Below are 24,764 nucleotides of genomic sequence, written 5' to 3' on the forward strand. Positions count from 1 at the left end.
GAAATAGGGACTGAATTAATAGTCCCTTAGTAACTGAGTATTGAATGTCAGTAAAGAATGCATTTCAAGAGAATTTGGGGGATTCAGCATTGGAGAGATATAGGACTTGGACTTTATTTTGGAGCTATTGTTGAGGAAGTGAAAGTGTTCTCCAGTCTTTCTCTTTTGTTTTTGTTTTTGTTTTTTTCATTTGTTCTAATTTATTTTAATTTGACAAGATTTCAGTGTGTTAATGAAGTCTGTTTATAACATTACAGAACTGTTCAGGCGAAGCCTAGTAATAGCAGTAAAACTTCTGATCCTCCACCACCAAAAACGACTACAAAAGCCCCTTCCATGAAACCCAAAGGTAAACAGCTAAAAGTAAAGGCTGAGCCACCACCAAAGAAACGAAAGAAATGGAAAGAAGAATTTTCATCATCCCAGTCTGATTCATCTCCTGAGGTCCATTCTAGTAGTAGTAATGAGGGTGAGTTCTCCATGAAATGAGTACCTTAATTACTTTACATCTTCTACATAAATGGGGAGAAGCAGTAGTGCTGATGATTCAATATTTATTTATCTTTAGGAGGTTTAGCTACCTAATCAGACTTTTATAAAAATAAATTCACTTTCCCTGGTCAGTTTGCCCACACATATAGCCTTGTGAAGTAGAAAAAGCAGTGAACTGAAGAAGACCTTAGTAATGCCAGTTCTCAGATGATTTACTAAGAATCCTCTAGTTCAGTGGTTCTCAACCTGTGGGTTGCGACCCCTTTGGCGGTCAAACGACCCTTTCACAGGGGTCGCCTAAGACCATCCTGCATATCACATATTTACATTACGATTCATAACAGTAGCTACATTACAGTTATGAAGTAGCAACGAAAATAATTTTATGGTTGGGTCACAACATGAGGAACTGTATTTAAAGGGCCAGAAGGTTGAGAACCACTGCTCTAGTTCTGAATGTCTGAGTTTGTGTTTATGCTAGAAGAGTAAAATAAGCCTAGGAAGCAGCAACTCTGAAACTCTATATAGTGTATATGTATGTATGTAGCCCTGTGCATGAATCCGTGCGCCAGTAGGTCGCTGCCGCCCTCCTGTATCTCCCCCTGCCCCCCCTCATAGCTTGTTGCCCTTACTCTCCTGTTGCTCTCTGCAGCCCACTTGTACCTTGCTGGCCCACCCTCCTGCTGATCCGTGATCTGGTTGTGATGCGCTTGGTCGTTACACCTCAGGGCATAATGGATAATTAGCATATTCCTCATTAAATAGGATATTCATATATATATGGGATTTTATCAATCATCTACACTAATAAAAGAGAAAAATGGTAATTGGTGTACGGCGCTACCCTTTTCATTGGCTAATCAGGGCTATATGCAAAGTAACTGCCAACTAAGATGGCAGTTAACTGCCAACAAAGATGGCAGCTAATTTGCATATGTAGGTACAATGCAGGGAGGCGAAAGGGAAAGCAGGAAGAAGCCCCCTGCCACTGACAGTGATCGGAAACCCAGGGGGGAGCTAAGAGCTGGGGGGCAGGGCAAAGGCGGCCCTGGGGCTGCCTTTGCCCTGCCCCCCAGCCATGATCGGAGAATCAGGCGCCTTTGCCGCCCTGGCCAGTGATAGCAGGAAGTAGGGGTGGAGCCAGCGATGGGAGCTGGGCACGGTCGAAGCTGGCAGTCCCGGGAGCTAGGGGTCCCTTGCCTGGCCCTAAAGCGGAGCCCACGATCGCGGGGCCACTGCAGCTGCGGGTCCCCGCTGCCCGAGCCGGACGCCTCAGCCAGAGGCGTCCTGCAGGGGCAGGGGCGGAGCCCGCGCGACCGCGGCGCCCCCCGCTGCCACTGCAGGTCCCCGCTGCCCGGGCCGGATGCCTCGGCCAGAGGTGTTAGGCCTGGGCAGGGGCAGAGCGGGAGATCGCGGGGAGCTGGGAGTCCCCTGCCCAGGCCCAATGCCTCGGCCAGAGGCGTTAGGCCTGGGAAGGGGCGGAGCCTGCAACCGCGGGAAGCTGGGGATCCCCTTCCCAGGCCTGACACCTCTGCTGGAGGCCTCAGGGCTGGTCAAGGGGCCGATCCGGTGATTGGTGATCGGAGGGTGATGAGGGTCAACTCCTCTGGCCGAGGCATCAGGCCTGGGCGAGGGGCTGGGGGTCCCCTGCCCAGGCCTGATGCTTGGGCCAGAGGCATCAGGCCTGGGTGGGGGGTGGAGCCGGGGATTGGAGGGATATGATGGTCCCCTTGCCCAGGCCTGAAGCCTGGGTCAGAGGCGTCAGGCTTGGGCGGGGGGTAGAGCAAGCGATCAGAGGGAGATGGGGGTCCCCTGCCCAGGCATGATTCCTGGACCAGAGGCCTCAGGCCTGGGCGGGGATCAGAGCCAGTGATCAGGGGGAGATGGGGGTCCCCTGTCCAAGCCTGACACCGCTGGCGGAGGCGTCAGGCCTGGGCAAGGGGCCGATCAGGCGATCGGAGGGTGATGGGGGTCTACGCCTCTGGCTGAGGCATCAGGCCTGGGCAAGGGGCAGAGCCAGCAATTGGAGGGGTCTGGGGGTCCCCTGCCCAGGCCTGACGCCTGGGCCAGAGGCATCAGGCCTGGGCTGGGGGCAGAACCAGTGATGGGGGGAAATGAGGGTCCCCTGCCCAGGCCTGACGCCTCTGTTGGAGGCATCAGGCCTGGGCAAGGGGCCGATCCTGCGATTGGAGGGTGATGGGGGTCAACGCCTGAGGGCTCCCAGTATGTGAGAGGGGGCAGGCTGGGCTGAGGGACACTCCCCCCCCCCACACACACACACCCAGTGCATGAATTTCGTGCACCAGGCCCCTAGTATACTAATAAAAGGGTAATATGCTAATTAGACCGGGTCGACTGGACATCTTCCAATCATCCTGCCTTCCTTCTGGACAAAGCCACGGTGGTGGGGGCCAAGGCAGAGGCAGTTAGGGGCGATCAGGCCGGCAGGGGAGAGCAATTGGGGGTGATCAGGCTGGCAGGGGAGGGCAGTTGGAGGCAATCAGGCTGGCAGGGGAGGGCAGTTGGGGGCAATCAGGCTGGCAGGGGAGGGCAGTTGGGAGCCATCAGGCAGGCAGACAGGCAAGCAATTAGGAGCCAGTGGTCCTGGATTGTGAGAGGGATGTCTGTCAGTTTAGGCCTGACCGGCAGGCAGACATCCCCAAAGGGGTCCCAGATTGGAGAGGGTGCAGGCTGGGCTGAAGGACACCCCCTCTCCTGTGCATGAATTTCGTGCACCAGGCCTCTAGTATACTGTAATGCATACTGCCACCAGCCAACCAGTTGCCCATGGCTAAGCTAGGTAACCTCTCTGTGCTTTACTTCTCTTTTATAACATGAAAAGATTGAAATAAATCAGTTATCAATTTTTCTTACCTTAGAACCCTTGTTCACTCTTAAAAATTTTGGAAACACCAAAGAGCATTTATGTAGGTTATACATAAATATTTACTTTCTTCGAAATAAAACCTCAGGTAGTTGTAAAACACAAGAAAATGTCAGTACACATTTCATTAGCCATCAAACTTATTGTATAATTACAATAGGCAAGAAATTTCAAATGGTTCCGTGGTCTAGAGCAGAGGTAGCAAACTCTGGACAGTGAGCCAAATAGGATCTGCAACCTAGTCTATAAATAAAGTTTTATTGGCATGCCGATTCATTTGCATATTTCATACTGTTGCTTTCCAACCACAGATTTAAGTAGTTATTACAGAGAGCATGTGACCATTAAAGCTTCAATATTCACCATCTGGCTCTTTACAGAAAAGGTTTGCTGATCCTTCTATATTAGAGCATAAAGTTGAAGGTAGGAAGGAAAAGATGAAAGGTTGATGGAATACCATGTATGCCATGCTAAAGCTAAAAACTTGGGATCCTGTAAACAAAGGAGAGCCCTTGTAGGGATTTAAGTAGGAAACAACATGAGAACTTTGAAATTGAATTACAAGACATCATAGTTTAGATATAAATTGAAAATCTGAACCTAAGTTGTGGCAGCAGGGATGGAGGGAAGAGAGGAGACACATTTGAGAAATTTAGTTTGCAATCTCAGCAGAACTCGAATGATGAATTGGTTATTGGGGGCTACTGTTTGATGTCCAGAATGGTTTCTCACATAACAAGTATCATTACTTGGTAGGTAATCTTAGAGATTATTTGAATTGAAATAGAATCATAAAAATTCTTCCTCAGGGCAAAAGTTGACTTAAAATGTACTGTTTTTAAAAGCGTCTTAGGAATGGTTGTTTAGAAGTGTGCGTATCAGAATTTATAAAGGAATTCAGTGCTTTGAGTATGTATGGAAGGCATAATTTTTGCAGTTAACATTCCTACTTACTTTTTTGTTGTTGTTAATGCCCCCCCACAGACATTTTTTCCATTGATTTTTTTTTTTTTTTTTAAGAGACAGAGTGAAAGGGAAGGAGAGGGAAAGGAGGAGAGAGAAAGAGAGAAACATTGATGTGAGAGCGACACATTGATTGGTTGCTTTCTGCATGCGCCCGGCTGGGCTGGTGATCCGACACATTCTAACCATTTAGCAACACTGGCCAGGCCTACTTACTCTTTGGAATAGAGAGGTATGGGTTCTGAGCATACACTAAATTTGCCAAAAAACAATCACAATAATATTTTTCTTTCATTGGTAATTTGAGTAACCACTAGGTGTCACTTAAAGTTAGGCAAACATTTTTAGTACTACTTAAAAAGAAGATAAAATAAATGTAGTTAGTCCTCACCTGAGGATATTTTTCCCATGACTTTTTTTTTTTTTTTGAGAAAGTGTAAGGGAGGTGTAGAGACAGAGAAACATTGATGTGAGAGAAACACATCTATTGGTTGCCTCCTGCCCCAACCAGGGATCGAGCCTGGGGAACCTGCAACCTAGGTACATGCACTTGACTGATAATTCAAGACCCTTCAGTCTGCGGGGCAGTGCTCTAACCATTAAGTCAAACTGGCCAGGGCAAGAAGGCAAAAATTAATAATAAATATAAAATTAACAGGCTTTTGGTTTCCAACCTATTTATTTCAAAACTTCTTAATAGCCCTGACTGGTTTGGCTCAGTGGATAGAGCAGCCGTGGGCAAACTACGGCCCGTGGGCCGGACCCGGCCCCTTTTAAATGAATAAAACTAAAAAAGAAAAAGACCATACCCTTTTATGTAATGATGTTTACTTTGAATTTATATTAGTTCACACAAACACTCCATCCATGCTTTTGTTCCGGCCCTCCGGTCCAGTTTAAGAACCCATTGTGGCCCTCGAGTCAAAAAGTTTGCCCACCCCTGGGATAGAGTGTCGGCCTGCGGACTCAAGGGTCCCAGGTTCGATTCTGGTCAAGGGCATGTACCTTGGTTGCAGGCACGTCCCCAGCGGGGAGTGTGCAGGAGGCAGCTGATCGATGTTTCTCTCTCATCGATGTTTCTAACTATCTCTCTCCCTTCCTCTCTATAAAAAAATCAATAAACTATATTTAAAAAAAACAAAAACTTCTTATAATCTTTAAGTGAGGATAGAGTGAGGATTCCAAAATACTTAGGTTTTCTATTATTTATATTTACTAAGTATCAGTTAAAACAAATTTTAAAAATATTTCTTTAAAATAAACCAATTAGATATTAAGTTCTGTAACAACTGTATTTTCCTAAGTTAACAGTATTTAGAAGAGTAGCATTTTCATATTTGCTTCTACATTCAGTTTGTTATTATATACTAGCTGCTGAAAGCCGTGGGCCCCCAGCTGCAGGCCCTGCCACCGTGAGCGGCTTTCGGGGTTGGGGGGAAACAAGAGGTGCTCCATGCACCTCCTGGTGACCCACAAGTCCTGCCTGCCGCAGCGACCGCAGGACCCATCAATACAACTCCTGGTGAGTTCAGTCTTTGGGCGTTACGGCCACAGGCCTTTTATAATATAGATTATTTTGGTTAAAGTATATGAAGAAAACTCAGCCTTACATAGATATGTAGTTGGGACAGGGAGGAGTATTTTAATTACCTTTTCAGATAATTATGGATATTTTTGTTACTCAAGGAAATTTTTTATTTGACAAACTTGAGTAGTAGTAGTTTCTTCAGCTTTTCATTCCTGTTACATTAAGATCTATTGGTTCATCTTACCTTTTGAATATATCTTTGATCTATGAATGATTTTATAACTTTCATTTGTCATGTGAAGATACTTGTTTGCTCACTGATGTACATATTCTATTTCATTTTCATCATATTTTAAAAAGTTGTTTTTATTTTTATTATTTTAAAAAATATATATATTTCTTTATTGATTTCAGAGAGGAAGGGAGAGGAGAGAGAGATGGAAACATCAATGATGAGAGAGAATCATTCGGCTGCCTCCTGCACGCCACCTACTGGGGATCGAGCCCGCAACCCAGGCATGTGCCCTTGGCCAGAATCGAACCTGGGACCCTTCAGTCTGCAGGCTTACTCTCTATCCACTGAGCCAAGTCGGCTAGGGCTTAACCATTTTTAAGTATACAAATCAGTAGCATTAATTATATTCACATTATTATGCAACTATCACAACTATTTCCAAAACTTTCATCACCCCAAACAGAAGCTTTGTAACTATAAGCATTAACTCCCTTTCCCCCAGCTGCTGGTAATCTCTAATCTACTTTCTGTCTTCATGAATTTGCCTATTCTAAATATCTCATATAAGTGTACCTGGCTTATTTCATTTAGCATAATGTTTTCAAGGTTCATCCATATTATAGCATGAATTAGAACTTCATTCCTTTTTATGGTCCAGTACTATCCCATTGTAAGTTTATCCACCTGTATATACATTCATTTAGTTTAATTTTTAATCTCTTGATAGACACTTGGATTGTTTCCCCCTCTGCAATGAACATTGGCATACAAATATCTGTGTCCTTGTTTTCCATTCTTTGGGGTATATACCTAGAAGTGAAATTGCTGAGTCATGTGACAATTGTATGTTTAGTTTTTTGAGAAATTGCCACGCTGTTTTTCACTATCATTGCCCATTTTACATTCCTACCAGCAATGCATGGGGGTTCCAATTTCTTCACATCCATACCAACACTTGTTATTTATAGTGGTGTCTCACTGTGGTTTTGACTTATATTTTCCTAACCTCTAATGGTGTTCAGCATCTTTTCATGTACTTGCCATTTGCTTATCTATGCAGAAATGTCTATTCAAATCCTTTGAACATTTTTAAATTGGGTCATTTTTCCTTTTGTTCTTGAGTTGTGGGTGTTTTTTATGTAGTCTAGATATTTAACACTTATCAGATATGTAATTTAAAAACATTTTCTTCCAATTTGTAGGTTGACATCTCACTTTTTTTTTCACTTTTTTTTATTATTACTGATTTCAGAGAGGAAGGGAGAGTAAGAGAGAGATAGAAACATCAGTGATGAGAGGGAATCATTGATTGGCTGCCTCCTGCACGTTGGATCCAGCCTGAAACCCAGGCATGTGTCCTTGACCAGAATTGAACCTAGGACCCTTCGGTCCACAGGCCAACACACTATCCACTGAGCCAAACTGGCTAGGGCAGTGATGGTGAACCTTTTGAGCTCGGCGTGTCAGCATTTTGAAAAACCCTAACTTAACTCTGGTGCCGTGTCACATATAGAAATTTTTTGATATTTGCAACCATAGTAAAACAAAGACTTATATTTTTGATATTTATCTTATATATTTAAAGGCCATTTAACAAAGAAAAATCAACAAAAAAATGAGTTCGCGTATCACCTCTGACATGCGTGTCATAGGTTTGCCATCACTGGGCTAGGGCACCATTTCACTTTTTAAATAATGTCCTTTAATGCACAAAAGTTTGAAATTCTAATGAAACCAAATTTTTCTTTAGTTGCTTCTGCTTTCAGTGTTATATTTAGAATCCATTACCAAGTCCCAAGTCATAAATATTTATTCCTATATTTTCTTAAAAGTTTTATGGTTTTACCTCTTACATTTATGTCATATTTTTATAGTATCAAAAATAACATTTATTAATATCACCTCTGTTCTCATTGATGAAGTCTTTAAGTATTGGGACAATGGTAGATATAATTTTTCCAGAATTCTAATTTTCACTTGAAACCTCAATTTTTATTATTGGCAACAAATACCATTAGTTGTTTTCCTTGAAGTGATAGATTCACTTCATTAAATTTTTTTTAATCCTCACTCTAGGATGTTTTTCCACTGATTTTTAGAGAGTGGAAGGGAGAGGGAGAGACAGAGAGAAAGACTGATGTGAGAGAGACACATCAATTGGTTGCTTCCTGTCCCACCAGGACCGGGAGCCTGCAACCAAGGTAACGTGCCCTTGACCAGAATCGAGTCCACAGGCTGATGCTCTATCTACTGAGCCAAACCAGCTAAGGCCACTGCATTGATTTTTAAGAAAATGTCTGCTGCATACTTAAGTCTGAATAGGCATGGTGTGTCTGTCAGTCATTCTTTTAGATAAAAATGGTGTCCCAGCTTTGGCTGCTGTGGCTCAGTTGGTTGGGTGTTATCCCATGCACCAGGAGGTTGCTGGTTCTACTCCTGATCAGAGCATATGTCAGGATTATGGGCTCTGTCCCCAGTAGGAGGCGTGCAGGAGGCAGCCGGTCAGTGTTGCACTTGCACATTGATGTTTCTCTCCCCTTCCCCTCTCTCTAAAAATCAATACAATATTATTTTTTTTAATAATGGTGTCCCATAGGGAAAAGATGTCTAGTTTACTTTATGACTCAAACAGTTATATGGATGATCTTCCTGGAGATAATCATCACACTTCATAGCAGAAGCATTTTATATGTACTTCTCCTATCTGTGATAGGGCCCAGGGAGGAGAAATAGGTTCTGATGAGGCTGGACTGGTGTTGGGCTTCAGAGTCACCTAGGAACCTTTTATAACGTATAATTAAGCTTCATTGCAACTTCCATCCCTTGTCAAAAGATCATGTTTTAATAAATCTAGCAATCGGGGGGGGGGGGGGGGGGAGGGGCGCGGCGGCGGTTGTTTCGCAGGTATAAACAAGCTTTCTAATTCTCTCACCCAGGTGTTTTTAAAGGCAGAGTGGGAGAACCATTTTAATTTGAGAAATTCTATCTACATCCTTTCATCTGCTTATACAGTCTTGTTATAGAGAAACCTGCTTTTTAAAGTTGTCAGGAAAGAATATTTAATATTTCATCTTTTCTCCCTCCCAGAATTTGATCATCCAGCTCCCTTTGTCACTCGTTTTTTGAACACAAGAGCAATGAAGGAAACCTTTAAGAGTTACATGGAATTGCTTGTTAGCATTGCTTTGGACCCTGACACAATGCAAGCCTTAGAGAAGAGCAATGGTACAGTCTGCTAAGTAGTACTTTATGGATCTATTTTATTCTTGTGTTTTAGTTATGTGTTTAATGTATGGTTTTTGTAACATATACCTATACTTTGTCCATTAACAAATCAATGGTATGCATAGCCCATGGACACAGACAGTAGTGTGGTGTAGGCCTGGGAGGGGCAGTGCAGGGTGGGAGGAGGTCAATGAGAAAGAGGGGGAGGACATCTGTAATACTTTCAACAATAAATATAAATTTCAAAATAATAATAATTAATTAATTAAAAAAACCAAATCCATGATATATATCTATTCTGTAAAATGGTAATATCTTTTCATGAGTTTTCTGAATATTTGAACAACTTTATATTGGATGCACTTTTACTGATTTCTATTCATAGTAAAATTATGTAACTAACCAATAGTTTCTTTCAACTGCGGAATCTTTATCCTCATAATATTTCATGTATATCATGAACGATCCAGATACAGTAATTGGAAAGATGAATCAGATAATGATATAAAAATTAAAACTGTATATTTGTGTCCAGTAAAAGATACATCACAGTAATTATTTTCTAATCTATTAGTAGTAAAACTATATGCATTGGGTTACATTCATTAATATTTCTTTATACTTTAGTAATTTTCTATTATAATAAAATAGGGATAAAATTGACATATGAAATAAACTTATAATTCGCATCGCTGATGTTGCTCACTAATACTCAGCCTTCAGCTACTTTAGTCTGTACCAGGGACAGCTAAGACGGAATGAGCCCTGCTGGTGTGGTTCGGGCTGAGCATCACCCCCTGAACCAGGAGGTCGTGGTCTGATTCCTGGTCGGGGCACGTGCCCAGGTTGTGGGCTCCGTCTCCAGTGTGGGGTGTGCAGAGGCAGTCAGTAATGATTCTCTCTCATCGTTCCTGTTTCTATCTCTCTCTCCTTCTCCCTTCCTCTCTCTGAAATCAATACTTGTTTTTTGTGGGGTTTTTTGAGAAGGAATGAAAGGATTTATGAGCTAATTTTCATTACCCTTATATCAAAATGAATTGAACGGGTATGAGATCAAAAGATAATCAGATATTTCAACAGTAATGCCTAATAATACATATTGTTTTATTATTTCCACATATTTTGCCGGGCTATTCCATTTCAATCCCAGAAGAACTTGGACATCCATTTTGGTGGATAAAGACAGTGAGGATCAGAGGTTAAGTGACTTGCTTAAGGGCCCACAGCTTGCAAGTAGCAAAGGATTAAGATCAAAGGTCTTCTAATTTCTGGTCCATGCTTTTTTGACCATCTGATATAATCTGTACATCATTTTAGAGTAGAGATTGTCTAGTCAAAAATATTTATTTGGTAGACTAAGGTTCAAAAAGATTAAATGTATTTCCTAAGTTAACAAGTTAGTGGTAGATGAACCATGATCAAAACCCAATAGTTGCTCTAGCTGGTTTGTGGCTCAGTGGATAAACTGTCAGCCCATGGACTGAAGGGTCCTGGGTTCCATTGCGGTCAAGGTCACGTACCTTGGTTGCAGGTTCAATCCCCGAGGGAGGCAACCAATCAATGTCTCTCTCTCACATAGATGTTTCTCTCTCTTTGCTCCCTCACTTCTACTTTCTAAAAATCAGTGGAGCCCTAGCCAGTTTGGCTCAGTGGATGGAGCGTCGGCCTGCGGACTGAAGAGTCCCAGGTTCGATTTTGGTCAAGGGCATGTACCTTGGTTGCAGGCACATCCCCAGTAGGAGGTGTGCAGGAGGCAGCTGATCGATGTCTCTCTCTCATTGATGTTTCTAACTCTCTATCCCTCTCCCTTCTTCACTGTAAAAAAATCAATAAAATATATTTAAGAAAAAAAAGTAAAAATCAATGGAAAAGTATCCTTGAATGAGAATTAACAACAACAAAAACAATACTTAATTTCTGGGTTGGTATTTTTGCCATTAAATGTTTTCCACTCTCAAAGCTTCTTGCAACATAAAATACACATCTCTTAGCAGTGGTCATTTCTCAACAGTTGTATTTTAAATGATTTTTTAATATTGCTTATCTTCTTATTTTTCTCCATATAATATGAGGGGGGAAGATTTTAATGGTTATATTTAAAAATCCATAAGTATGTAAAAGTTGTTTTTGTTTAATGTAATTCTCATAGTATTTGAATAGAATTAATCACTACTAGAAAGATAAAAGAAAACTATCAGGTGTGTTATTGTGTGACCTTAAAAAGTGTTCCTCACTAAGGACTTTATCTTCAATTAGGGGACGTGTTCTTTCACTGGTCACTGTGCTTGTGTTTGTATTTTAAATATATAAAGAGTGGTTTTATTCATCTCTGAAATTAGAAACTAGATCCGGAGGATTATATATACATTTTCAGAAAGGTCATTAAAGATTATTCATGTTACAAAACATCATCATCTAGCTCTGTCCCAGTGGCTTAATTGGCTGGAGCATTATCCTGTACACCTAAAGATTGCAGGTTCAATCCCCAGTTGGGGCCGTAAAGGAGGCAACTGATTGATGTTTCTCTCTCACATTGAGGTTTCTCACTCTCCCTCCCTCTAAAAATATCAATAAAAACATGTCTTTGGCCCTAACCGGTTTGGCTCAGCGGATAGAGCAGCCGTGGGCAAACTACGGCCCGCGGGCCGGATCCGGCCCGTTTGAAATGAATAAAACTAAAAAAAAAAAAAAAAAAAAAAAAAAAGACCGTACCCTTTTATGTAATGATGTTTACTTTGAATTTATATTAGTTCACACAAACACTCCATCCATGCTTTTGTTCCAGCCCTCCGGTCCAGTTTAAGAACCCATTGTGGCCCTCGAGTCAAAAAGTTTGCCCACCCCTGGGATAGAGCGTCAGCCTGCGGACTGAGGGGTCCCAGGTTCGATTCCAATCAAGGGCATGTATCTTGGTTGCGCGCACATCCCCAGTAGGAGGTGTGCAGGAGGCAGCTGATCAATGTTTCTAACTCTCTATCCCTCTCCCTTCCTCTCTGTAAAAAATGAATAAAATATATTAAAAAACAAAAAGCAAAACACATGTCTTCAGATGAGGATTATTGAGAAAGAGAAAGCAAAGAACAAAGAAAGAAAAAGAAATCATCTAATAGCCTAAAATATTTAATACAACACCAAAAGTAATTAAACTTATATTCTGAAGGTGCTTTTCTTAAAAGTCCTTAACATTTCAGAAGGGTGAAGAAGGAAGCAGAAAGTTTTGGGTTGGAATCCTTGTTATACTTTTACTCTCTCCTTTTTTAATATAACTATGCTGACTCTTGTGTTTTTAAAACTGGATTTCGATCATTTTTCTTCCCCTACTTTTTTCTAAGTTAACTAATTATTTTAATCCTCACCTGAAGACATGCTTTTTTTATTGATTGAGAGAGTGGTGAAGGTAGAGAGAGAGAAAGAGAAACATCGATGGGTTGCCTCTTGCACATGCTCTAACTGGGGATTGAACCCACACTCCTCTGGTATACAGGATGACACTCCAACCAACCAAGCAACCAAGACAGGGCCTTTCCCTACTTTTTCTTTGCCCCAAACTACAGTGAATTAAGTATATCATACTCAGTATTTTAGAAAATTTTATAATCCTATATAATAAAAGCCTAATATGCTAACTGGCTGGTTAGTTGGCCATTGAACAAATCAAGGGTAATATGCGAATGATATGCTAAGGTCACTCAACCGCTCACTATGACACGCACTGACCACCAGGGGGCAGATTCTCTGATCAGTAGGTTAGCTTGCTCCTGGGGTCCAGCAGGTTGGGACTGAGCAAGATGGACCGGACATGCCCTGGAGCCCTCCCTAGCCACGATCGTGCACCGGTGGGTCCATCGGCCTGGCCTGTGCCCTCTTGAATCCGGGACCCCTTGAGGGATGTCAGAGAGCTGGTTTCGGCCCTATCCCACAGGCCAAGCTGAGGGACCCCACCGGTGCAGTGCCTCTAGTGTTAAATAAATTTCCAATAATTATGATACTATTATTGTTCAGATGGTAAATGAGGTCTGGAGAAATCAGACAGCTTGCTTACTTGTCAAATCACTGCTATCAATCAATTCTGGTGGCGGAGAAAGGTAAAACCTAGGACTTTTAATCCTTTCATACTAGGATCATGCTTTTTTCTCACTTGACTATTGTAAACCTATTTTTCAAGTTAGCTTTTGTTCAGAAAACTTCATGTCCTAATTTTCAAAAGCATTACTTTATATAAGCCAATTAAATTAATGTCTTGATATATTAATGATGTGAAAAACTTTAACGAGTTTTTGAGTTGATAGTTTATCCTGTTATAATAAATTTTTATCTTGTTTTAGATGAGCTACTTTTGCCTCATATGAAAAAAATAGATAGCATGCTGAATGATAACCGAAAGAGACTTCTTTTGAATCTTCATTTGGATCAATCATTCAAGGTATTTTCTTCAGATGATTTATTAGCAAACTCAGTGGGAATCGTAGTCTTAAATACAATAGGAAGGAAATTTATGACAGTCATTTTCCATTTTATAAAATTTCCTTACCCAATAAAAATTTGATTTTTATTCATTGAGTCTTTAGCTTGTCTTCATTATTAAGCATATTCTTTTTTTAAAAAATTCTTTATTGTTGAAAGTATTGCATATGTCTCCTTTTTGCCCCCATTGGCCACTCCCAGCCTGCTCCCACCCCCCAGTACAGGCCCTCACCCCCTATTGTGTGTGTCTATTGGTTATGCTTGCATGCATGCATACAAGTCCTTTGGTTGATCTTTTACCCCCTGCCACCCTCCCCTACCTTCCCTCTGCGGTTTGACAGTCTGTTTGATGCTTCTATATTTCTGGATCTATTTTTGTCCATCAGTTTATGTTGTTCATTATATTCCTATTAAACATATTCTTAATGTTAATTGTTTACTTTTCTTTGCTTAAATTAAGTTTTTAGGCTAATATATTTATCTAGTATTCCTTCTATAAAATAACTCACAAATGTTTCAAAAATATTTCCTATAAACTACCACTGGATACCAATCTTTTTTACTTTGAAACTTTTCAAATTTTTCACATTTCATCTATAGTTAGAATTGGCATTTTCTTTGCATGGTCATCGAAATTCCCTTTACTTGCCTTATTTAGCCAATATCTGAGGAAAATTAATCCTCATATAATGGTAGGAGATATATATAATTATATCTGTTAATATATCTTGCCACTATAAGTTGTTTTTAGTGTTATCAGAAGTATTTTAATTTATATAAAAATATATGTTAATCTAAACTCAGAAAATTTATCACAGAAGCTACCTAGTTGTCAAAAACTCTCCAGCTCTTATTTAGAGTATAACATATAACATCTAAAAGTGTTTGAGTCTATCTTCAGATAAATTTTTTTGCATATTTGTATAGTTTTTCTTTTTATTAACAGTTTATTTTTTATAGCAGTTTCACGGCAAAATTGAGTTTCCATATGCCACATACACACGAACAACCTCCCCAGTTATCAACATTTACCAGAATGATACATTTCTTATTATTGATGAACCTACACTGACATATCATTATAACCCAAAGTCCATAGTTGACATTATGGTGTTGCACATTTTATGGGTTTGGACGTGTATCCACTATTACAGTATCATGTAGAGTAGTTTCACTGCCCTAAAAATCCTCTGTGCTCTGTCAAGTCATCTTCCCCGCCCCCCAACCTTTGGCAACCACTGATATTTTTACTGTCTCTTTTTACCTTTTCCAGAATGTCATATTGTTGAAACCATATAGTGTATAGCCTTTTAAGATAGGCTTCTTTCACTTAGTAATATGCATTTAAGGTACTGCCATGTCTTTTCATAACTTAATAGTTCATTTCTTTTTAGCACTAAATAATATTCCATTGTCTGAATGTACCAGTTTGTTCACCTCCTGAATGATATCTTGGTTGCTTCCTAATCCTGGCAATTATCAATAAAGCTACTGTATACATCCATGTGCAGGTTTTTGTGTGGGCTTAAATTTTCAATTTCTTTGGGTAATTTGTATAGCTTTTTCACATCACTGTTTTATCTGAACTCCACATAAAAGTGAAAATTGATTTTATTTTAGCTAGGTGAAAATTAAGGCTCTGAACACTGAGTTCAAAATTAATTGACACCAAACTCTACCAGTAGTCCTATATTCTTCACTGATAGGTACTTGTAGGGAAAAAATGTCCAAAGTTGGTAAGAAGCTCATTACTAAGAATTTGGTCTACTGACTGCTAGTCAAGTATTTTCCACTTAACTGTTCTTCAAATGAAATATCCTTTGGGAAATACCATGTTTCTAGAGACAAGAGAATATTCTTAGATGTGTGTTTTCTAAAGATTTATTAAATCTTAATAGTGACCAGTTTTGGCTAACCATGTTTTAAATATCAAACCAGTTCTCTAATAACTTGCATTAAAATAAAGCTACCACTTGAAATTTAATAGATTCAGTAGATATTTAAAGCTTATGTAATAGTTTATGATAAGCAAGTGAAAAATTAGTTTTGATATTCTTATTTTCACAGAAAAAAACAAAGTTTTTAAAATTAGTTAATTTTGGATAGCCAGTTAGCCTGGAGGTCAAATCACCCCCGGTATTGCCGACAACAATCAAGGCTTAACTACAACAAGACTGTGCACAAAGCCCACTAGGGGGTGTACCAAGAAAGCATAAAAAATGCAGAGACAAAGAAACAGGACAAAACTGTCAATGGAGGATATTGAGTTCAGAACCACACTTTTAAGGTCTCTTAAGAACTGTCTAGAAGCCGCCGATAAATGTAGTGAGATCCTCAAGAAAACTAATGAGACCCTTGATGTTATGATAAAGAACCAACTAGAAATTAAGCATACACGGACTGAAATAACGAATACTATACAGTATCCCAACAGCAGACCAGAGGAGCGCAAGAATCAAGGCAAAGATTTGAAATGCGAAGACGCTAAAAACACCCAACCGGAAAAGCAAAATGAAAAAAGAATCCGAAAATACAAAGATAGTGTAAGGAGCCTCTGGGACAGCTTCAAGCATACCAACATCAGAATTATAGGGGTGCCAGAAGATGAGAGAGAGCAAGATATTGAAAACCTATTTGAAGAAATAATGACAGAAAACTTCCCCCACCTGGTGAAAGAAATAGACTTACAGGTCCAGGAAGTGCAGAGAACCCCAAACAAAAGGAATCCAAAGAGGACCACACCAAGACACATCATCATTAAAATGCCAAGAGCAAAAGACAAAGAGAGAATCTTAAAAGCAGCAAGAGAAAGAAACTCAGTTACCTACAAGGGAATACCCATACGACTGTCAGCTGATTTCTCAACAGAAACTTTGCAGGCCAGAAGGGAATGGCAAGAAATATTCAAAGTGATGAATACCAAGAACCTACAACCAAGATTACTTTATCCAGCAAAGCTATCATTCAGAACTGAAGGTCAGATAAAGAACTTCACAGATAAGGAAAAGCTAAAGGAGTTCATCACCACCAAACCAGTATTATATGAAATGCTGAAAGGTATCCTTTAAGAAGAGGAAGAAGAAGAAAAAGGTAAAGATACAAATTATGAACAACAGACATGCATCTATCAACAAGTGAATCTAAGAATCAAGTGAATAAATAATCTGGTGATCATAATAGACTCAGGGACAGAAAGGGAATGGACTGACTATTCTTGGGGGGGAAAGGGGTGTGGGAGATGCGGGAAGAGACTGGACAAAAATCGTGCACTTATGGATGAGGACAGTGGGTGGGGAGTGAGGGCGGAGGGTGGGGCTGGAACTGGGAGGAGGGGAGTTATGGGGGTAAAAAAGAGGAACAAATGTAATAATCTGAATAATAAAGATTTAATTAAAAAAATTAGTTAATTTTGATAATTTTCATTTATAGCCATTTCTAAGCTACATACACAAACAGTACTAAAATTTAGAATGATTTGATATAAAATATTACAAACAGATTATAAACTATTTTCTATTCTTTAGAAATAACCCCACTTCCCATGATGATCCCGGTAATTTTAGGAATCCTAAAGCTTTTTGAAGTTAATGATCTATTTCCTCTGAATCCTATTTACTTCTAGTCATCTTTAGCATCTTGTGCTTATTAGAAAGAGCACTTAAGTTTTCTCCTTTCATCTGCATACTGACCTAGTGTTCATTGTTCCCAAATGTAAAATCCATTTATTTTTATTTTTTGGTCTTTAAATTCCATTTGTTATAAAGAGTAATTCAAGCCTGGGCATGTTTTATAAGGAAAACACCAAAGTATATAATAGCACAAATAATCTAAGAAAATGAAGCTAGAAATTAGTGATAGCTCACTCTGGTAGGAAATAGTAAAAATTCTATTGTGTCTATTAAATGAAACTTAGTTCCCTCCTATACTTATATATAAAAACATTAGGGTCTCTGTTTAAAAATGCATTGTTGGGAATACCAGGTGTTTGGGAACTCACACAGGGTTTGAAAAGAGTGGCCTTGAAGGTTGTGACTGTTTATAAAACAGTTCAGTTTATCAAATGAGAAGTACAATCTATATATTTAAAAGCCTAAGCGACCGTTAAGGCGGAACAACTGAACGACCAGTAGCTATGACTCACACGGACCACCAGGGGGCAGACGCTCAACACAGGAGTTGCTCCCTGATGGTTAGTGCACTCCCGCAGCTGGCCAACCTCCCGCAGTACCTCCCCCTGGCCAGCTGGCCCTGATCACCCATGCACAAATTTGTGCACTGGGCCTCTAGTTTTTATTATATAATGGGGGGAAATAAAGATAATGTGAACTCTTGAACCCTTTTAGTATCAAAATATTAAATGATGCTAGTAGCTCAATTTTTAAAAACTATTCAAACTAGTTAAATTTAGCTACAAATATTCAATTATTTTTTTAAAATATATTTTTATTGATTTCAGAGAGGAAGGGAGAGGGAGAGAGAACTAGAAACATCAATGATGAGAAAGAATCATTGATCAGTTGCCTCCTGCACACCCCACACTGAGGATCGAACCCGCGCCCTGGGCATTTGCCATAACTGGGAATCGAACCGTGGCCTCCTGATTCATAAGTCGATGCTCAACCACTGCGCCCACTGTGACCAGGCTCCAATTATTGTTTGTAGCTTTTCATGTCAGGATGATTTGCCAAGTAGGTAAGGGCATAAATACGCCAGTGACTTTTAAAGAATGGACTAGAATTGGTTCTGCCATATGGCCACTAAATTATCAGTGATAACTATTGTATCATTGTGGTCACAAAACTCATCAAACTCTGTTTTACACTTTTTTTTAAATATTTTTTTATTTTTTGTTTTATTTTTTTTATTATTATTAGTTAAGGTATTACAAATGTGTCCTCATCCCCCCCATTAGCCCCCAAAATCCCCCCCCGCCCCACACACTCATGCTCCCATCCCCCTGTTGTCCATGTCCATTGGTTTGGCTTATATACATGTATAAAGTCCTTCGGTTGATCTCTTCCCCTTACCCCCGCCCTCCCCTACTTTCCTTCTGGGGATTGATAGCCTGATCGCTGTTTCTCAGTCTTTGGGTCTGTCCCTTTTCTGTTTTACACTCTTATCTCACAACTGCGTTTCCTGTAGTCAAAAGAAGCAAGAGAAGTGGTGAAGCCAGAGGAACATTACAACACTTGTTTCTTGCCCTGATCCAGGACTTGACCAAGTTTTAGAGTGTTAACAGTGGTTCAATTGGTAGAGCTTTGAAGAAACTTAAGTAGATTTACAATGGTTTGACTTAATTTTTTTACTTTAAGATGGTGTAAAAGATATATGAATTCAGTAGAAGCTATACTTCGAGTTTTGAATTTTGACCTTTTCTTGGGCTATAATATGTGGTATGATACTCTCTTATAATGCTGGGCAGCAGCAGGGACCCACAAATCCCACTTAGCCTCGTGATCACAATGTTAAACAACAATGCTCTGTAGTGTAGTGGTAAATGCATTTTCAACTTACAGTATTTTCAACTTAGCATGGGTTTATCAGAATATAACCCCATCATAAATTAAAAGCATTTGTATATGTCCCTCTTTCCCCTACATTGAAACCAGAAAGGCATTATTGCAAAGAACTTTCTGCCTCATTCAGGGGTTCCCACAGTGTCATGTGGGGTTGCTTACAGCATGTCATAAAGTTGACCCAGATACAAGGGATGGGGAAATAGAATCTACATTTTTTTTATTTGAGGTATACTTGCATACAACATTATATTAGTTTCAGGTGTATAGCAAGGATTCAGTATTTGTCTATACTGCAAAATGATCACCATAAATATAGTTAAGATTCACATCTTGATGGGGAGGGGAGCTGCAAAGAATCTGGCCATGTTTAACACTCCCACGTATGTGTGTATTTGAATATCAGATATGCCACACCCAATCAGTGTTCCCCATGTATATATATTTGTGTGTTTATGTACATGTATGGAAACGTTTATATATTTTTTAAAGTAAATTTGAGTAGCTATAAGGAGTGTAAATTAGTTTTCTTCTGATGTCAATTATTTTTGCTTTATTTTAAAGAATGCTTTGGAAAGTTTTCCTGAACTAACGATAATTACTCGAGACTCTAAAGCAAAAAGTGGGGGATCTGCTGTTTCTAAAATCAAAATGAATGGCAAAGCTTATAATAAGAAAACTCTAAGGACTTCTAAAACAACCATTAAATCTGCACAAGTAAGTATATATTGATTGATGTTATTATACCTTTTCCAGTTGTTAATATAATTCTAATTAAAACATTGAGGCAGGCAAATATTTTACTATATTGTTGTTAAATTTGAATTATTTTCAGGTAGGAATGAGCCACTCTGGCCTAAAAAGCAGGGATTCCGTCTTATTCTTTGTTTCTCTCCATTACCTAGCACAGTATCTGGCATATAGTAAGTGCTCAGAAAATTTCTAAATAGCCTAGTAAGCAAGGAAATATACCATGCTTGAATGTATATTTTATAGTTTTTTTTGTCATTGGATACAAATGCATACAGATAAATGAGTGTGCACACATTTAATAAGATTCAGTGTTGACCACATATCTGCAAAATTGTTACAATTGAAATTGATTCATTTTCAAGCATGGTCTAAATTAATGCCTATTCAGAAAAAGAAGTGATAGATTCATTCATTCAATAAAGTTTTTGGGGTTTTTTTAGTGCTTGTAGTATGCCAAATACAGTTTTAAGTACTAAGAATACAACAGTGAAAAAGGGTCAAAATTTCCTGCCATTTAATTTATATTGGGGATGGAGTATGTAATAGATAGAGACCCATGTTTTAGTTAGGCTAAAAAAGAAGTTATAGAAATATATGTTATACATGGAGGAAAACATGAGAAATATATAACATTTTGTTAATCTTGTTTATCTCTGAACCAAGAAATTATAGGATTCTTTTACTTTATAAATCATCTTATATCTTCATTGTTTAAACTTTTCTATAATGGTTAAATATTTTGAAATAGTGTATATTTATGTTCAGGAAAAAAAGTGAAGGTTTAAAAATAAAATTTAAATTATTTCGAATAAGCCTCTTATTAATAGCAGCTTATTAATACGAGCTAATATCTAGCCATACAAGTCACTTTTAATATTTCCTTTGAAACTTTTAGCCTAGCATTTTTATAAAAGTGTTCTTAGCTCAGGTGCTCCATGAAATAAATATATCTCTAAACTGTTTTCTTATTATAGGAGTTTGCTGTTGATCCAGAGAAAATACAGCTATATTCTTTGTATCATTCACTCCATCATTATAAATATCATGTTTATCTGATATGTAAAGACGAGGTAATTATTTTTTCATTTATTTAAAAACAAAATGTATGTTTTTCCATGCTTTAAGGAGACTGTAACTATAGTATTTTTAATGTGTCAAAGAGAATTGCTTAAAAATGTATGTCTCTATATTCTCCTATAAGTAATGACTATTGCTCCCAGCCTCTCTGTTGTGTTGTGCTCAGATTAATCTGAGGCTCACCGCCTCTCAAAGGAGCTATAAGTGGTAATGTTTTAGGTTGTGGGTGCTTGGCTTACATTGCCATAATAAATGGTACTTGATTATATTTTCTTCTCAATGTATAATGATCCTGTTTTAATACACTTCAGTCACATATTTCTCACTGTTTTCCTTATCACTAGAATGGCCCTATCCTTTTCAATTATAGAGAAATGGGGTCTTGTTCTTGGCATGAAGAAATGATAGTTAACATTTAATTGTAACTTTTAAGTATCATAATTTAGGTTGCTTAGAAATTATATATGACAATAGTACCACTTTGTGGATGGGATATAAGGATTAACTCGCTCAGGGTTTAAATGTAGACAGTACTATCAGGTGTTTTGTTTTGTTTTTAATTAGAAAGGGTTAAGTTTACTCACAGTTACATGTAATGGATTTCATAATGGTCTGTTTCGAAAGATGTTCTAAATCTAACCTCTGTTTAGCAAAGGAGAAAGTAAAGGTGGTCATGCAAAATATGTTCACTATTTTTACATTATCTTAAAGGAAATATTGACCTCAAATTTTGTCATTCTGCTTTTAATACAACTGAAAGGAATTTAAAAAGTTTGAACCACTTTTCCTGGCCTTCTTCCTTTCTCCCATGGAGCCAAAAATGATAGGATTAGACTTCATTCAAATGTATATGAAATAATTATTCTCCGTGGATGGGTTTTAAAAAAAAGATCAGTACTTACAGGTGAATTAATAAATCCTCTTTTCAGGATATAGAAATAGTCTTTATAAAGAGCTTATAAAGTGATATGTATAAGCTAATGTGGCAATTCTCTTTATTTTAGATCTCTTCTGTGCAGAAGAAAAATGAAGATTTAGGACAAGAAGAAATTGTTCAGCTTTGTATGAAAAATGTAAAATGGGTAGAAGACCTATTTGAAAAATTTGGAGAACTTCTAAATCATGTACAGCAGAAATGCTTCTAACATTTCCAGAAAATTTTCATCTGTTTTGTAGCACTAATGAAATGGTGGAGGGAGTGATCAAAGTTGGTCTAGAACAGCGGTTCTCAACCTTCCTAATGCCGCCACCCTTTAATACAGTTCCTCATGTTGTGGTGACCCCCAATCTCATTGTTACAAATTGAAGATAATTAAAGCATCACAAAAACAATATGTAATTATATATGTGTTTTCCGATGGTCTTAGGCGACCCCTGTGAAAGGGTCGTTCGACCCCCAAAGGGTCGTGACAGGTTGAGAACCGCTGGTCTAGAGCCTTGGATAATCAAATGTCAAGTAGTGATCTCCTGCAGGCACACCTGCTCTGGCCATAGAACTTGCTTGCATCCTGACCTCTGCTGAAGGATAGTGGTGCTGCCAAGGAAGTCAGTCCTTCGAAAATGGACCTACGTCCCACCACATTTTTATCCTAATGAATGATTTTTCTATTTTGTAAACCATTTGGTAACTGAGTTTTATTTTCAGAAATGTTTTTTGACAAATGATGAAGCATGCACTAAATATTTTTCTTTATTGTTAGGTAACACTTAAGTAGCTTGATTATTTTTTCCTGACTCTGACTAAACACCAGAATGATAGAAAGGTGGCAGAAATCATGTTTGTATTCATGTCTGGCCACAAAACAGAAAGTATTGTACATGTGTAAACAGATCTGGTGTGCTATGACATTCTGTATGAGAATATCATCAATTTAAAATATAAAATTCAGAAACTGCATTCTGCTTTACAAACTCCTTTTACTCTTAACATGTTCAGGAAACTGGATGTGGAATTGGTGCAATTCTATGACTGCTTTTTGTGTCAAATTGTGATAAAAAAACAACAACAATGACATACTATCTTCCTTATCTCGAAGAAAAGTATTTTCCTTTATACTGTTTTTTTTTCCTTTGGAAAAAAACTTCAGTTGTACATTTTATTTCACTAATAGTTGTATTTTTCACAAGGAAAATGTTGTGATTATAATTGTTTGATGTACCTGTACTACACTTTTCGTTTTCAGTAAATCTTATTTAGTTATATGTTGAATTTCAATTGTGAATTCTATCTTGAGGTAACCTTTTTTGTTTATACAGATTTGCTTCAGTGTTATCCAGAATATGCATTCAGTACTAGAATTAGTTTAGCTTTATAATGGGGTTGTGTTAGACACTGCTGTAATTTTCTGATTCATGAAAATAAATTTCTTACTAAACAAGCATTTGATTAACTGATTTGTTGAAACGAAAATCTAACCACATTATACATTTTAAAGAATAAAATTTATAATTAGATTACATGCATGCAGTGTTAAACACAGCCTACCTGACTCTCAGAACTGGAAGTGGTAGAGCTCTCCTTGGTGCCTTTCCAACCTTTATACATGCTATCATAGCTAGTTAATTTGTCAATTTGTCAAGTACTTTAGCTGAGAGACAGTGAATGTATTAGGTTCAACATGACCTTGTGTTTTTTGTGTTTGCCAACAGGATGCCTTATTTGTTTGAGAAAAGGATTTAATAGTGTCCTTCTAAATGATCTCCTTTTTTAGGATTCTAAAGAACTTGTTAATCATCATACTTTTGTTTATTTTACTACCATTTAGTGCCTTAAGTCCTGTCAAGAAAGCAGTGTTACTGCTCAATGCCCAAATAAGACGTGCTTATGTAGCTATTGCTATTGTCTTCATTTTGAGTTAACAGGCTAACTTCTTATAATTAAAAACCTAAGTAAACTGGCAAAGAATTGAAGGTAACATGTGACTTGATTTGGGAATAAAACGTAGCATTGAGTGAAAAATGAGTATTGAGTTAACCTTACATATTTATTTCTGATGGTTATCTTTTTAAAAGCAATAATCCTTAATTCAACAATTTTGTACCTGCCATTAGACAAGATACTCAATATCAAAGTTTCTCTCTAAGGTTAAATGTTTCATTTCTGAAAGTTTTATAAAAACAACACCAGGCAGCTTATTTTGAAAACAAAAATAACCTAGATTCTTTTTGATAGTTCAAATAAGAAACTATCAGCAAGTGAAAGCATCATAAAATTAATTTTGTTATGTAGAAGAGTAGGAAGCAGCTATATCTCTTTCTGGTACTGACTCTGGACAGAATTGGTTTCTTTCATTTCAAAGTACAGAGTAGGTAACTACATCTCCTAATGTAGTGTTTAAGTATACATCTTTACTCCCCCAGCTTTCTTGCCTGAATCACTGATGATTTATATTTTTTTAGAAGCTGTGTTGCATTTAGGTAACTTGAAGTACATGTTTGAAATCACTAGCCACATTTTCTTCACAAGGTCCATGGAAAACAGATGTTTCCTATAGAAAACCACCCATTTTCTTTTCAACTGCAGTTGTCCTCAAACTGTTTGCAGTTGTATTCATTGTAATAAAACAAGTGTTTTCAATAACATCAGAAGCCAAGTCTATAATACTGCCTGGAGTAGATCCATTGCTT

At 38.3% G+C, this 24,764-nt stretch overlaps 1 protein-coding gene across 1 annotated transcript in view; it reads left to right on the forward strand.

Moving 5' to 3' along the window:
* The window catches only part of QSER1 (glutamine and serine rich 1), a 59,701-nt gene extending 36,188 nt beyond the window's left edge, over window positions 1-23,513 (forward strand). The window contains exons 8-13 of the mRNA XM_081100421.1: window positions 258-469; window positions 9,190-9,327; window positions 13,653-13,750; window positions 19,872-20,024; window positions 21,035-21,130; window positions 22,142-23,513. Coding sequence (XP_080956547.1) covers window positions 258-469; window positions 9,190-9,327; window positions 13,653-13,750; window positions 19,872-20,024; window positions 21,035-21,130; window positions 22,142-22,282 — 838 coding nt within the window. The 3' untranslated portion in view covers window positions 22,283-23,513. The remainder of the gene's footprint in view (window positions 1-257; window positions 470-9,189; window positions 9,328-13,652; window positions 13,751-19,871; window positions 20,025-21,034; window positions 21,131-22,141) is intronic.
* Window positions 23,514-24,764: the final 1,251 nt, after the last annotated feature.

This window comes from Myotis nattereri, assembly GCF_964212035.1.
Source record: "Myotis nattereri genome assembly, chromosome: 9".
Classification (NCBI taxonomy): Eukaryota; Metazoa; Chordata; class Mammalia; order Chiroptera; family Vespertilionidae; genus Myotis; species Myotis nattereri.